This window comes from Pyrgilauda ruficollis, unplaced genomic scaffold (assembly GCF_017590135.1).
Source record: "Pyrgilauda ruficollis isolate IOZ18807 unplaced genomic scaffold, ASM1759013v1 scaffold74, whole genome shotgun sequence".
Taxonomy (NCBI): domain Eukaryota; kingdom Metazoa; phylum Chordata; class Aves; order Passeriformes; family Passeridae; genus Pyrgilauda; species Pyrgilauda ruficollis.
In genome coordinates this window covers 32,661-49,199 of record NW_024529266.1, presented here as the reverse complement: position 1 = coordinate 49,199, position 16,539 = coordinate 32,661, and the positions used below count along the sequence as shown (strand labels likewise).

General features: G+C 37.2%; 1 protein-coding gene across 2 annotated transcripts in view; it reads right to left on the bottom strand.

Annotated features, from left to right (window-relative positions):
• AP3B1 (adaptor related protein complex 3 subunit beta 1) overlaps positions 1-16,539 on the bottom strand; it is a 153,323-nt gene that overhangs the window by 123,370 nt on the left and 13,414 nt on the right. The window contains exons 1-5 of one of the 2 annotated variants that reach the window (XM_041486110.1): positions 15,979-16,050; positions 12,368-12,429; positions 9,721-9,795; positions 4,472-4,567; positions 2,085-2,245 (exon numbers count right to left, since the gene is read on the bottom strand). In XM_041486110.1, coding sequence (XP_041342044.1) covers positions 2,085-2,245; positions 4,472-4,567; positions 9,721-9,795 — 332 coding nt within the window. In that variant the 5' untranslated portion in view covers positions 12,368-12,429; positions 15,979-16,050. Of the gene's footprint in view, positions 1-2,084; positions 2,246-4,471; positions 4,568-9,720; positions 9,796-12,367; positions 12,430-15,978; positions 16,055-16,539 lie in introns of those variants that run through there. The other variant, XM_041486109.1, reaches the window with a different exon arrangement.

Here is a 16,539-nt window from a genome sequence, read left to right as displayed (position 1 = left end):
GAAAAAATTTAAAAAAAAAAAAAAAATAAAAAAAAAAAAAAAAAAAAAAAAACCCAAACAAAAACTTGAGCAAAACCATATCTTATGGGATCAAGAAAGTCTTCAGAACAGTGTCCAATAAATGAATTTACGTTCCTCCCCCTCCACTGTCCTGGTATTCCTTATATTAAGGAAGGGATAATTTTCAAAGAGAAAATAAAAGAGGCCAAAGATGTCTATGATTTCCTCCCATTATGACATCTAGTACGGGACCTACTAATACTAGTGATGGGAAGTAGTCCTTCTCCAAACCTCACTGCAAACATAGTACAGTTTTCAACTGACAGACAGAAACTACTAATATCTTTAAAATGCACTCTTAAATAAAGTAAGCAAAAGGACAGTGATGAAATTACTTCAACATATCTGGCAATACTGACTGCATTGGACACAAATGTTGCTGCTCAGACTATGTCTGAAATCTTTTCTGTTTGATATGCAAGCTTCCTGCTACTAGGATTGACTGAACTGCTAATAAACAAGCTCTTCTAGGGCAGACATCCATCCAAACACCATGACACAAAATACAGGAAAAACTGGAGTATTGAACTTGCATCCAGAACCCTGACTAGAGTACTAACTAAAATACAGAGCCATCAAACAGGCAGAGAAGCTGGGAAAACCAAAAAGCAAATGGAGCGTACAGATATATTAGAATAAACTGTTACTACTTCTGACTTAAATGGTTGCAGAAGATGGAGCAGTTAGATGTAGGAGAATGTATTAACTGTTTAGTTTAGTTTTACTTTAAAAATCCATCCCTTCTGGATTCTGATTCTGACCAACTTAAAAATAAGCATTCTGAAATTACTTACTTGTTGCAGTAGGCCAATAGTCAGCCTTGCCACCAATGTATGATCACTATTGCTGACTTGTCTAGCTATCAGTCATGAACATTTTTAAACAAAGTATACAAAGATGGCCTGTTAACTACTACCTATTCTTACTTGCTGCCAAGCCAACTGGGTCTGCCTGTGGACAGGTTAATTTGAAGGTTAACTCTTCACCAGTTTCCAATAAATGATTCCTCCAAGAAAATGATACTCTCTCCCTTGGCTCCATGATTAACTAGCACTGCGAGATACAGCATTTGTACTAGCAAGTTTTGAAAATGTGAAAATAAAAGTTCACATGCTTTTTATAAACAGCTCCCAAATCTTACTACTAAGGACACAATTTTTAACTCCAGCTCCACTCAGAAGTAATCATGAAGCTTACTCTAGTCCAGGTAAGGAGGAATTTCCAGCTACAGCAGTTCAAAATCTTGCGTCATGATATCTAGGATGCTTGCATGAAGAAAGCTTTTGAAGGATGCACCCTCTGAGGCCCTCTGAACCATTAGTTTTCCTTTGTTATGTAAGCTCATGTCCATTTTACTACCACTAGGAATACATGGAAAATAGAAGGCGGTAAGGCCAGTTTCTCCAGATTCTGTTACTTTTTTACCTGAATCAGAACCTCTAACATCTCTCAACCTCCACTTTTTGGCATAGGTGAAATAAAAGTGAAGTAGTAGAATAAATACCAGGAAATGTTTTGCAAAGGTACAGGTTCTGTTGACTCCACCTCTGCAAACCAGTACCCACATCTTTTTAAGAACTCTTACAAAGCAAGAATTTCTGAAGTAGGAAGATCTGGACTTGCACAGATAAAGTTTCTAGAAGTTAGCAATCTTGTGTCACATGTGCTGCAAACTACCTTCAGGCAAATGCCTCAGGATGAAAGATACACGCTTGAAACAGTGAATTCATAGATTCTGAGAATACCCATAAAAACAGTTGTTACATAAATGAAAATAACTAGTATCTTAAAAACAATATATAGTGTATCAGTTTTTTCTTGTATCTCTTTACAGTTATCCTGTTAAGTCTAGCAATCAAGAGAATTGATGGAACTACAACGAAACCAGGCGAGTGACAGAATGTCTACACTCACCCCATCTTTTAAACAAATGGATCTGAGACATGCTAAATTCACAGTAGTCTTTAGAAATGGAGCCCACAACTATAGCAAATTGTTTTTCAATAATTGCCAGAATCACTTACCTGTACAGTTTTTGGATTGCATGGGCTGCATTCTTTCTCACATAAGGAGATAAATCAGAAGAGGCTTCCTTAATAGCAAGCATCATAATAGGAACAATAATTGGGACACGTATACTGGATAAAACTCTTAAAGCACTTGCACGGATTAACTGATTAGGATCCTAAAGAAAAAGAGTGAAGAGGAGAAATAAAATAAGATAGCGCAGAAACAAATCATTAAATACACTGCTCTTCTTACACTAATTAGTGACAACACATTAAAACATGTAAATCTAAGTCAGACTTGCAAGTGAAGGCCATGCTAATAATTTCTTCACACAAAGAAATTTCCAAAACAAAAAACAAAAAAACAAAACCACAAAAAAAAAGTAAAACAAATAAAGAAAGAATATTAAACATTATGAAAATATGAAAATTTTACAAAGGAAAACATTAATATCATGCAATTTTCCAAACAAAATATGTTAATTGTGGACAAAAAATATGAATATTTTATTTAATAATCTAATAAATTTGTTGCAATCCAAGTGAAATTCAGACATTCTGAGAGACACACTAACTCAATTTTATTACTTCTATTTACAAGATGTCAAATAAAAAAGTTGTTCTCAGTTGTGACATTCCCATTCAAGTTCTTCACAAAATATCCATTTTGTGCTTTACCGCAAGATATAAACTGAAGCCAGTAACAAAAACAATTTCAAAGAACACGTCAAAATATTAGGCTAAAGGTTTTGAGACTTCTTTCTATTTCTTATCCTCTCCTCTTCTGCCCCCGTTCTTGGTCAATTTTACAATACTAGGGTTAGCCTGGAGATCCAACGCATGTGTATTGTGATGAACTATTATGTAAACTTTATCTATTAATCATGGGCTTGGAACACAATGAAAAAATGTTGCTTAATCAAGTACTAAATCCCCTGAAATCTAGCAAAGTGAAATTGCAGCATCAGTAATTCATTATACTATACAGTGTCTTGCCAGAAGTTATCCTCCCAAAGAACATTTCTCCCAAAGACTGAGAGCTGGTAACATGTATTTTCAGATTGGTATTACCTAATTGCGAATTAATCTAAGATCTCAAAATCTCTACATCTTAGAAGCTTCTAAGTAGTAAGTATCTGGACGGTGAAAGCCCTTTATTTGACTGTTTTTGGAAAAATACCTCATTCCTACTAGAGTCTGTGAAGCTCATCTGCAGCCACTTAAGTTTAAAATTAAAAGTTCCTTTGATAGAGGGAGGTAAAAAAAAATCTCCACACAAAAAGCCAAATTATAATCATCATAAAGTGAGAAACAAAACATTACAAAAAACTAACAGAGATCTATCTTTCATAGCAGGCTTAGTAATTTCTTTAGTCGCTGACAATCTCCACTAGTTTGGTATCTACCCCCCTGCCACACCACCAGTTCTTTTTCTGCTACTCAGCCACAACATTATCACTCCTCCCTCTGCTCTCATTACCCACAGCTTTTAAAGAGTTATGCCATGAGGGGTGTTCACTGTATACATATATCACAAAAAACACTGGATACAAAGGCATTTGGATTCTAGCTTTTCATGGCAGTCAGAGATAGTAAAGGCAGTACATATGACATTGGGATGAAAGTTCAAGGGAAGGGGACAGAAAACTCTCTAATTGATGTGGGATCCTCCTACAGCTGCACAACTGGTGCTCCGATTACAACATTTTCCAACAAGATGCAAGGCGTGGGTTAAGTGACATAACTGAAATGAGCCTAGAATACAAGAAGAGTACACAAAAACTCCAATATTCTCCGATTATAAAAACTGGACAAATTTCACAACAGAGACTTAACACAGTCACACTTCAAAGGCAATCTTAAACTTTGCTCTTGTAATCCCATTTCTCATTGTCACTTCATGTGAAACAAAAGTGTACAAAAAGCTATTTTTTCAGTGCTTTTAATGAAAAAGTACTATGTTCAAGACACTGAATATTTTAATTTAGGTACTACTGTCTTCCCTATGTTTCAATTCTTTGTTGTACACAAAGCTCATTTTTTTACATAAACTAAAAGGAACATAGGGTGGTTCATGGTAATAACAGGGTCTTTTTTCCATACGTACAAGTTACAATGGAATGAGAAAAGTCATTCCAAAAATTAAATGTTTGGCATGTGGATTTGAAAGCACCATTCTGCTGTTTTTCTTAAGTGAAGCAATTTTACTTCTTTCAGGCTTATTTAGCTGCTTGACAAGGTTTGAGGTAGCAGAAAAAAATACGTCAATCACATAACTTAAAACTACTTTAGCAGATGTAGATATTTACATGCTTTAGTTTACCATACTACACTTACACAGATATATTTTTTGTGCTACCAGCTCAGACTTCCCAATAAAATGTTATTTAGTAGTCACTCACTTTCAAAGCACGCTGGAAAGTACTGATGGACAATAATGCTAGATCTTGCTGCTCCTCTGCGTAGCGCATCAGATAAACATACACAAGCTTTTTTATCTGAAAAGAAAAAACACAGTGAATATCACTATGAGAAAGTTTTACAATTCTATAAAACTAGCTTCTAGGTTTCACAGTTTTATCAACATTTTCATCAACATTTTCTTCTTTGAAGAAAAAGCTAATAGATCCTGGAGCACACATGCTTCTCCCAATGTCTTACGAAATGCCTGAAGTGCTGCAATGCTACCTAATTAATGAAACAGTCAGATGAAGACTAATAACATGAAGTTCTGCTTTATATTATTAACTAATAAATTAAGACTATAATAATCTAAGATGCTGACATGGGGAAACTGATCACTTGAGCATACTTTTTTTTTCTTATAGAAAATAGGTTTAAGTGAAATAGCCAAAAATTTACACATGACCGTTTTATTTTACCCTGAAGCTTTAAATTACTTTAACACATCTGTAAGTGAATATAACTTACAACTGAACTGTGGTAACTTACCCATCTCAAATCTGATTAAAAGAGCACTTATCTTGGATGAAAACAAAGGATGTTAGACTCACCTTTGCATGACCACAAGCATTCAAAAGACGCAATATAAGCAAAGCATACCACAAAGGATGCAATGTCCAAAGATTAAGAAAACCTCAGTATGATTTTGGGGAGGAGGGTATTCAATTTAGTTCACTTTACCCCTCATACCCAGGAAGCAGTGAAAACATTTTTTTACATTTGAGTAGTAAACTGACTGTTGGGGTTTATAATGGAAAATTCTGAAAGACCCTCAACTACAGCTGTGCTAATAATTACCGTCACTATCGGAAGATCTATCTTTGAGCCAATTCTGGCAAAAAACCATAATATTAAATCACAGAAGGTTACACCATACTAAACTATTTTTTGTTCAGCTATAGAGAAGTAGCAATCAACATTGACCACAAGAGGCCTGTGCACTGAATGACTGCAGGTGTGCAAAGAAAGCCTCCTTTCCTTGAAACCACTCTGTGACTAGAAATGGAAGCACTCAGAGCTCCGTGACTACACTATTCTTTTACCATTTACCTTCATTCAATGTTAAAATGCTCTATTCTATAAACCTAATCATAACAGGAGCATATTAGGCTTGAGCAACACACGCAGATTTGTTTAATTAATTTATCAATATAAGCACATCAAAATCCATGAATTATTGATGAAGACTTATTTTTGTTCTATATCACCAATTGTTTATTAGGTCACTTTTTGTATCCTTACCATCCATGACTTAGTGCACATAACCAAGCTAAGGTGAGCATGCACTTACAACAAAAAAATCATAAGGCACTTCTGTAAACAATAAGGTGCCCTTTGTGTCTCTTCAAATAAATTAACTTGTTATACCACTTCTTCATCTCCATTTTCCTGCATCAGAGCACTGAGCCCTAATTTTAAAAAAATATAGCAGCCATTTCTGGGCAGAAAATTCACATGGATACAAAGTCACAGAATTGCAGAATGTTCTGAGTTGGAAGGGACCACAAGGATCACTGAGTCCAACTCTTCAACAAATGGCCCATACAGGGATGGAACTCACAAGTTCGGTGTTATTAGCACCATCCCCAACCAACTGTGCTACTCTCAGGGTTATTCAGATAAATCTATGTATTTTATGCTACTGCATTGCTGCAACTTGTACAGACAGATTTGGTTAAGAATTCTTATGTATAGGGAAAAATTTGGCAAAACATTTTTAGGAAACAGGAACAATGTACTAAGAATCTGACTTAATCTAGTAATTTCTCATAAAGCATCCTAAGAAATGGACCATGACAAATGTTCCTGAGACAGAAAAGGTCTAACTAGATGGCTGTAAGTACACCTACACTACAACCTAAATTTGTCATCTAATTCAAATTGATAAAGAAATTTGTCAGACGGTTTTACTAAATGTGCTGATCTCTTTTAAGTTTAACAGTCTCTTCCTGCACAAATATGTTAGCATTAAGTGCTGGAAAAATTAGTAAGTAGGGAAGTTTAACTGCAGCATAGATGATGACATGTGAATTCACATAACTGTCTATTTGTTTTAAAATAGGAGAAAAGGCCCATAAAATATAAACAGTGAAAGGCTTCTACTAATAATGTTTGGTTATGTGATAAGACCTCATCTTCACACCCACAAAGCATCCCTCCCACAAGGGGAATGGAGGGATGTGTGCACACAACACCCTTCTCTAGTTTCTCCCAAGCCCATGACAGGAATCATCAGCTCAGAGATGCAGAAAGAAACAAAATAATAGGAGGGAAAACAAATTTAGGACTCAAAGAAAGGATACCCTATCACACTCCTCCCAGAAAAACCTCAGGAGAGCTTCAGCTGCCCAGGAGTTAAAACCACCCAGAGCCAACAAAGACTAGAGCACCTTTCAGACTGAAGGTGTTTATCTGTACAGAAACGAGACACAGATGAAAAGTATTTTAGACACGACATGAGATGTTCTGGGGAAGAACTAAAGTGAATGTGAAGCAAGGGAAATCTACATGATCTGGAAAGAATAAGAGGACTGAACAGTTTGATAATTGGTACATCTATCCTTCTGCTCCCTGCATGTGCACAAACTGCTGCACTAAGTAATTAAATTTCATTTTGAACTGTTTCCCTTGGTGAGGAACTCTTTATTTGGTGTGAAGATGCATTTACATGACTACAACTACCGTCAGCCCACAGGCTGGAGGGTGGCTATGTCCATGGGCACCAGTAACTAGAGAGACCAGAGTGAGGAGACTTAAGTATGACTCCAGCAACTGCAATGGTACATCAAGCTTTAGCGATCTTTAAGTCCAGGGTCGCCAGCATCTGGAAAAAGTGAGGGTCTGGCTGCCAACACCTAGGCTGGGACCACAGGCTAGAAGGTCCCAAAAGCATGTGTGTCACTGAAGAGACCAGAATATATGAAACCAAGCACAAGCCAATGTGTCTGTGGTGCATCAAGCTGCCAGCTGACAAGTAGGTGAAGCGGTCTGGGAAGGAAGTAGGTGTGGGTGTGAGCACCTATGGGCAAGGCCACAGGAGGAGCTGGCTACACCACAGACCAGTGAAGTCCCCTCCAGCTGAAATGAAAGCCCATGGCCTGTGGGTCTCTAGGGGCAAGAACCATGGTTTTTTGCACATCTCTTCAAGGGCACAACCATAGGGGTTTAGATAGTAGAGAAGCAAGGAAGTTTTGGCCAGATCCACTTGTATGTGCGCAGAGGTGCACACACCTATGTGTCCAAGGGCAAGCCCATGAGGAAGCAGGGGAGTCCTGGTTTAGAGGGATACATATGTGTCAAGATGTTTGTACCAGCAAAGGAGAAAGGGCTGATATGTCCTTAGGGGCTCATATGTCAAGGTGCCATCAATAGCAGAGACTGAGATCCATGGGCCAGACACTGGGCAGAGTCCATGAGGATGAACACTGGGTACATACACACATTCCCACTAGCAGACCATCTTGAACTGCCAAGCTACTGACTGTTTGTGTTCACCTGGATACACTGCAACAATTTACATGACTACCTCTGTATATATGTATTTGTTCTTTATATGTACAGATACAATATTTATGTGTATGTGCACACCTACCAGGGATACAGTCTCAGCTTCACTACTGGTTGGGCTGAAAGCCTGGAACTAGGACAGTCTTGCTTGTATCAGACTAGAGGTTCCAGCCCTAACAGTTAAAAGCACTCCAGATAAATAATATTGTTTAAGGCACTCTTTGTGTAAGGCTCCCTGTTTAAAATTTGACTTAAGACTACTCATAACTTACAAACATAAATTACATTGGAACAGAATATTTAACTAGTCTGATTTGTTACCACATCTTTTTACTGCTTGTTACTAAACACGCAATTACAACATCTAAAATTATTTTAACACAGCATGTTCCTGAAAGACTGAATTAGCATCTTTGCACATTCACACCTTCTTGAATTACCAGAGCTCAACACTTGGCTTTGGCCAAATAAATGCACTCTCTCAAAGAACAAAAAACCCCAAAGTTTTCAAAGTAGTAACTAAAAATGAATAATTTCTCTAAAGCTAAAATTAAACTCAAACTTGACTGTTACTATCCACCCATGTAAATATGGAAGAAAACTGATGTTTCATCCATTATATCACGGCATGCTAGAGTAAGAAAGGAGTTTGTCAAAGCCATCATTATCAGAAATATAATCTTTAGTGCCATAGGCCAGGGGAAAAAAAAAAAAATTGTTCCCACTAATAATAAAGCCTGAAGTACACATTTTCAGAAGAGGACAGGTGAACTGAAGCATACATTCAAATGATTTCGCTCTTTAAAATCCAATACTTCAAACAACTGTTGCCCACGTTTTTTAAAAATTACAATCCTGAGCAGTAGGAAGTAACTAAAGTCATTGCATGTTCACTCTACTTTCATCAAACTTATGCTTGTTAGGCACCACGAGGTCTCAAACTACAAACTTACAGATGTTATTTTTATTGAAATTTTATTTGTCAAGTCAACTGTAACTCTGACACTTCTGCAGGGAAGCCACCAGTGTATGCACAGTAATGCTAGTGAGCATCAGAGTTACATTTTCTACATACACCCATTGGTTATACAATAGTAACCCTGTGGATTTAAACACATTATCGTTTAACAGAACCTCAGTTTTTTAGCATTCTGGAAATCTGAATTTTCACCAGTCCAGGATGGACTTTTCCCCCTTGCTTTCTTACAACAACAACAAAAAAAGATACAGAAGCAAGCTACTTTGTATCTAATAACACCCAATACAGATGCAAGAACACACCTTTTTTTTTTACCCAGACATTACCTTTCAGATTTGGTCTGCAAGAGATGTTTAAAAATGCAATGCAGTAGGAACCCAAGATTTGCAAAAAGCACCACACCTCAAATACTGAACTACAATAACTTTCCTCAATTACCATCATACCGCATAAACTTTCTAAAATGAAGTAATTTTTATTTTAAATCTAAAGAGCTACTATTTCTTCCGCCAAATCACCCAACAAGTTTCCTTTATTCATGTATAAAATTATTACCATAATGTCATTGTTGAAAGAAACTCCTAAAAAGTTCTATTAATCATACTAGACATTTTATGCATTATGTTGAAGTCTAACACAATTAGATAAAATTTTTATGGACAGATTTTCCATAACAGTACATTTAACAAGTTAGAGGAATACCTCAATATTTTTACTGGCAACATTCTTCACAACAGCAGGAAACAGCTCAGAAGCATTTTTTCCCTTTGCAATCATCTGAAAAAAAAAAAAAAAAAAAAGAAGAGACAAATCTTAGTAATGTAACAATATAACTTATTAGAATGTGGTTTGGGTTTTGTTGCTTTATTACAGATCTGTATTTCAAGTCTCATTTTTATGAAATTGAGGATAAAGATGTGGGTTTTTGTTAATTACTAGACCTTAAAGGATATAATCCATACAATAAAAACTCTTGGGTCCTGTCTCATTATGAATTTGCTGGAGTGGAATCCATGAACTGGACTTTAACATATAAGACAGCAAATAATTTTTAATGCATTCAAAATTACTAAAAACAGAGACTTTTCTAATTCAAAAAGCCCTGCAGAATGACCTTTTGGGAGGTGGAGGGGGGAGAAAAAGGCCAACCCAACAACTCAACAAAATCCAGAAAGTTATAGAAGCTTAAGTCCCGCTCCTTTTCCCTGGAACATCTGTGGTTTTCAATAGAACCAAGGAGAAAAATAAAAATAAACATCACACTTGAAAAACAAAATAAGGTTATTTTCCATAGCAAGTTAAACACGGAAGTGTTTATACAGAACAAAAAAAAAAATATACAAAAGCCACACAGTAAAAGCAAGATCAATCAACCCACCAAATTTTTTTTTAAACAAAGTTTTCATGTTTGATCATGAACAAGGCATGTCACAAACAATAGAACTGTTACAAAAAGATCATAAACATCAAAACCCCTGTTTAGCTTCAGTTCTTGTACAAACAGCTTAAGAAGGAAGTTATCTGTAGGAAACCAGGTTCATAAGAAGGAATAAAATATTTTCATATACACAATAGCTGCACAGTGTTCTGCTTAGATATAATTCCAGTACAATGTCTGGCAGTGCTTTAGGTCTAAGCTGCAAATACTGGAATTTCAGGATGATGTTACATCAAGTTACATCAAGTTCAGTGCTGCTGATACAGATCCAGAGCACTCACATGTCTAAGAATCTGTGTGCCTTAATCAAAGTCAAGATTCAGCCAGACAAAAATCAAGTTAATCAGAAACCACAAAATCTCAATAAGAAATCATAGATTAGTCCTTTAAAAGCCATCTAGTCCTGCAGCAAGCAGAAACATCTTCAAGATTTTCAGAGATCAGGTTGTCCCTCACTGAAAGTTTACAAGGATGGGATATTCACCACCTCTCTGGGCAACCTGTCCCAGTGTTTCACCACCATCATCATAAAAATCTTCTTCCTTATATCTAATCTAAATCAACTGCCTTTTAGTTTAAAACCATCCCCCCTCATCCAGTCATCACAGGCCCTACTGGCAAGTCCCTCTCCAGCTTTCTCATAGACCCCTTTATGTACTGGAAGGCGCTGTAACATCTCCCCAGAGCCTTCTCTTCTCCAGGCAGAATAACCCTAACTCTCTCAGCCTGCCCACACAGGAGAGGTGCTCCAGCCCTCAGATGCTTTTTGTGGCCTGCTATGGACCCTCTCTAACGTGTCTATTTTTCCTGTCCTGAGGACTGCAGAACTGTACGCAATTCTTCAGGTTGGGACTCTGTTACGAGAGTGGAGTGGAGCAGCATAATTCAACCTGCTGGCAACACTTTCTGGACTATTATTGAACACTGTCAGCTCACAACCACCATTTCATTCACCAGCATGCCCAAGTCCTTCTTGTCAGAGCTGCTTTTGATCCCTTCATCCACCAACCTGTGCTGGTACTGGGGGTTACCCTGACCCAAGGGTCAGACCTTGTACTTGGCATTGTTGAACCCCATGATACTGTCATGGGTCCACATTGCAAGTTTGTCCAGATCCCTCTGGATGGCATCCAGTCCCTCATGCATGTCAACTGCACCACTGAGTTTTATGTTGCCTGCAGATTTGGTGAAAGTGCACTCAATCCCACTATCTGTGTCATTAATGAAGATATCAAATAGTACAGGTACCAGTAGAGGTCCCACCACAGACCCCTGAGAAACACCAATGTCCACTGGGGTCCAACATACATACGCAACAACAAATACCTAGGAATCCAACAAAATAACAGGAGTTCTGCAGCTACAGTTACTCCTGTCCATGATCATTACATTCCAACCATTACTCCACATTATACAGCTGCTTAAACTTCATATTCTCAACTCACAGATCTGTTTGTGTATTTCACTGATAAAACACATTAAAAGCATAAAGAGTTAGGACCTCATGCAACAAAAGCAAGAACACACAAAGCCAGGAAATACCTAGTAAACTGCATATTCTGAGAAGCTTAGGAGGATGCTAGAAAGAAGGCAGCTGTAGTTCAAGCTATTACTCAGTCTTTCAAAAGGGAGTAAGAGCAGCTGTCCAGCATGACATTTTGACCTAACCCATTTAACATCTGAAATTGTTCATTGCACCTGTATTAAAACACAGGAAGTGACACAAGCACTGTGAAAAAGCAAGTACATTAAGAGTTCCAAGGGATTTTTAACTAAGAATCTAAAATCAATTTACTACTTTCAGGACTGGGGTGTCTCCGCACTAAATGCCAAATTCAGAATGCGAAGGTAGAACTTAGCAACAAGATGCATTGCAAAGAAGTAAGACAGAATGAAAAATTATCATCTTACCTTGGTGCAACAGAAGCTACAATACTCAAAAACAGGGATGATCCTCAGACCTCCGTGACAGACTGTAATGGTATGACTATGCATTACTGGGACTATTTAATTGATCTACCATAATAGCTCCAGTGTACCATGTAAATATGTATTTAGGACCTTTTAAAAGAGTGTATTTTGATTCACTATTGCATAGCAATTCGTGTAGACCCTCCTTAGCTTATGGATCATTAACCTGAAAGAACATCATGGTTCTTTCTAAGACTAAAGTCTATCAGATAATTTTTGTTGCTGTGCCCAGACATTCGCTATTTGTGTTGTCTTATACACCTGGAGTTCTTGCACAAGAACAGTCATTCTAGCATAAGTGCTGTGTAATGTCAAGACGTACTAATTTTTTTTTCCACATGAGAGACACACAAACATGCATGATACTCTCTGAGGGAAATCAGGCATGTGACTGTTTCCTAAACTTATGCTCTGGAATCTTCACGAGTGAAATTTCACTGGTTTTTCCCCAAAAATTCAAACAGGTTTCAAGATCTGGTACTGGTTGTTATAGTATCAGTGAATATTTTAAAAGAAATATCAGCTTTATGTTTTCACGCATATAGTAGAATATCTATACACAAAAATTTATTTCTAAACCAGCAGTGTTGTTCATATTCTTCCAAAGACTGCAATTATTTTATTACATGTATATAAGGAAGAAACATACAAAATAACATACTGATTAAAAAAACCCGTCATCGATCATGAAAATCATATTTTAGCTAAAAGTACGCTTCATGCATAAGGGGAGAAGTGAGAAGATCAAAACTGGACTACTCCTATGCTTGAAACAATATTGTTTTAAGTCACTCTCTGGAAGACAGATTTCACTTTATTTGTAATGAGTCTACTCCCTAAGAAAAAGTTCACAAACTATCTTAAAGGAGGAAGTGACCGCAAAAAGTGCCATAACCAGCATTCTCCTGATACTTTGCTATCACACCTATATGAATAAACGAAGATTTAGCCTCTTAAAGTCTACTAAAATACTAAGATAACTGTTGGTATCATAGAATTACAGTCATACAGAACGGTTTAGGTTGGCAGGGACCTTAAAGACTAATCCTCCCTCCGTGGTTACAGACACCTTACTGAGCATCTCCCCTGTAGGGACAGGCTTCAGCCTAGAGAAGAGAAGGCTCTGCAGAGACGTTATAGCACCTTCCAGTATGTAACGGGGGCTAAAAGAGAGCTGGAGAGGAACTTCTGTAAGGACATGTAATGACTAGACAAGGGATGACAGCTTTAAGCTGACAGAGGGTAGGTTTACATTCAATGTTAGGAAAAAATCACTGTGAGGATGGTGAGGCAGTAGAACTGGTTGGCCAGAGAAGTTGTGGATTCTATACACAAGTTTTTTCAGCTATCTAAAACTTAGAAAATAAGCATTCCAGGGACATGTTAAACAATACTCTGATGACAGAGTTCCTTTGCCTGTAATAATAAGGCTAGAGGAAGCCTTTCATCTCTGAAAAACACATTTCATCCCTGAGAGATGTAAGGTCCCCTCTGTATGTAAGCACAAAAGCACTTTTGTGTTCCACACGAACATTATCACCGCTGCTAGAAGGCCTCATGCTCATATTGTGCAATGTCCCAGTCTTGACCTGTAAAGCTCATTGTCTGAGTTTGTTATGCCAACCAGTGGTTAGTGCCAGCTATCTGGTGTGAAACACACTTTAAACAGCAAATACCGTGAAGATACGAAAGAAACTTCATATCAGAAAGAGAGGATTCAGTAAATCACACAACTCACTTGCGGTTAAGTAATGGTCAGTCTTACAAGCTAGAAGGCTGTTTCTACTTCAAGCAGCAGCAGCTGAGCAAGCGAAAAATATCCAAAAAATCAGAAGATGCACACTGCCATTTGGGAAAGTGGTGCTCTTCCTGCAGTGCAGAGTGCTTAGAATAGAAAACAACGACCATGAACTTAAAAAAGGACAGAAATCTGCTATTGGAAACTGGAGAGAATTGTCAGAATTGAAAAATGGGGGAAGAGAAGAAAGAACGTGCACAGTAAATTTTGCCTGCTCTTGCTGAAGACCTCTTGAGCCTGATCACTTCAGCCTAAGTCCATCAAGGATCACCGGTATCACTGCTAACTACACATCTCCAGCTTCATGGTATCACACACTTCCAGGAAATTAAAGAAGCCATTAAGATCTCTTTCAAATGTTCTACAGCAGCAGGTATCTAAAATTAGAGTTTACTCATTGCACACTCATTTGTAATGACAGCATTTTTTGTAGGAAAAAAGGAAAATAAAAAAAACAACTCAGTAAAGCCTTGGTTTAAAATTTCAAGCTGATTCAATTTAATGTTTTTTAATTCCCCTCATATACATACATACACAACTACATTCAGTTTCAACAGTGTCCAAATACAGATAAAGACTTTGCCAGCTTTTCAAAAAACAAAACCAAGGGAGCAAGAGGCAACTTGCCACAACTCTCATGCCCACAGTAATAACCAGAAAAAAAAAATCTGAGGGAAGCAGAAGAATGTAAGTTTACCACGGCACTTATAAAGGCCATGTGTTTTTGCAACAGTACATCTCTATGCCAGGCTGGTCAAACCCTTGAGCAATCCCACATCATGCTGGAGAAGATGAATCAAAAAACCTTTCCCAAACCCAAGAAAGACGTTATGAAATAACAGTTGATAGGTTACCCAGACCTCACAGGTAAATGCTGTCTCTGGCAGGACTAACGGATTACAGACAAAAAGACAACAATTCTGAGTAAAATTCTCATCACTGAACAATCATGAAGGGAGAAGAAGCCAGCTTTGGAGTCAGAGGAAAGAATACGATTACATGACACCACCTGTACCTACTCACTTTGGTACATACTTGGACAGGATTAAGTACACAAAAACGAAGCAGAACAAGAAAGCACATCCAGAGTAAACTGGAAAAACAAGGACAGAAAACAAATTCAAAAGTTCCAAAACAAAGAAGCCAAGTAGACACTGAACAATCTTCTGTAGCACACTCTTCCCATACTTTTAAGAAGAAATAAAGGGATACCATCAACTTCATGATGTTTTGTTTATAGGGTTTAAACACATAATAGTGTTAAACATTATTCAATCACCTCTATGGGTACATATCCACCTGAAATACGTTATCAAATATTCAGGGATCATGCTCAATCAAAAAAGAAAAACCTCATACAATAATAAAATAAAAACAGTAAATGCAACTTATCATTTATTCCTACAAATTTTTGCTGTTTCCAGTCTGAGGAATTTGAAGCTTCTCTTCAGGAGCCATTTCCTATTCAAGGTCTCACTGAAAATAGTTGTTTACAGGCATATTGGCACTGTTACATAAATATTTTAAAAGCGTGTTACTGCATATATCCAAATATACCAATTTCCACACAAAATTCCAAGTTAAGAATTTTACCATTTCATCACCACAACTTTTAAAGATCATTTAGAAATTTAAGTGCTAATCTGGTAAAGAATGTGTAAAAGGACAGCATTATTCCCACCCAAAAAATAAAAATAAAAATAAACTCCCATATCCCCTAACAAATAAAAACAGTAACAAAAAAATCACATACCCCAACAATCCTTTTCATAGCATCCAGCTTTGCAGAATCTTTACTGCTTTCCAACATTTGTTTTAGGTCTTCATTCCTATGGCAGAAATACAGTAAAGCATCAATTAGAAAAACTAAAAAAAAAATCAAACCAGAATATAATTTTTATATTCTTGCACCAGTTCAGCAACTTATGGTGAAGCACTGCTCCCTCTTGCCCACTTTTACATTTTATTTACTCTGTATAATGAAGTGTTTAGCAGGAGAATGTATCAGATTCTAACAATAATGTAAGACCATGCAACTTCAATCTGCTGTTAGCTGAACCTGTCTCGAAGGCTGAAACCTTAAAGCACAAGAAGAGCTTAGTTTAAACCAACAACTCATTCACTTCTCCCTTGTCCCCCAGGGAGGGCCAGATGCAATAACTAGAAGCTGGCATGTTTGTTAAAATATAATATCAGCTGACATAAGTCACTGAAAACTCCAGACTTCAGTATGCTCTGAATTTCACTAAGAATCAGGGACATAACCTTGCGCTCCTACCTGCCTTTCTGGACTGTAAATTGCTATCCCCTACCC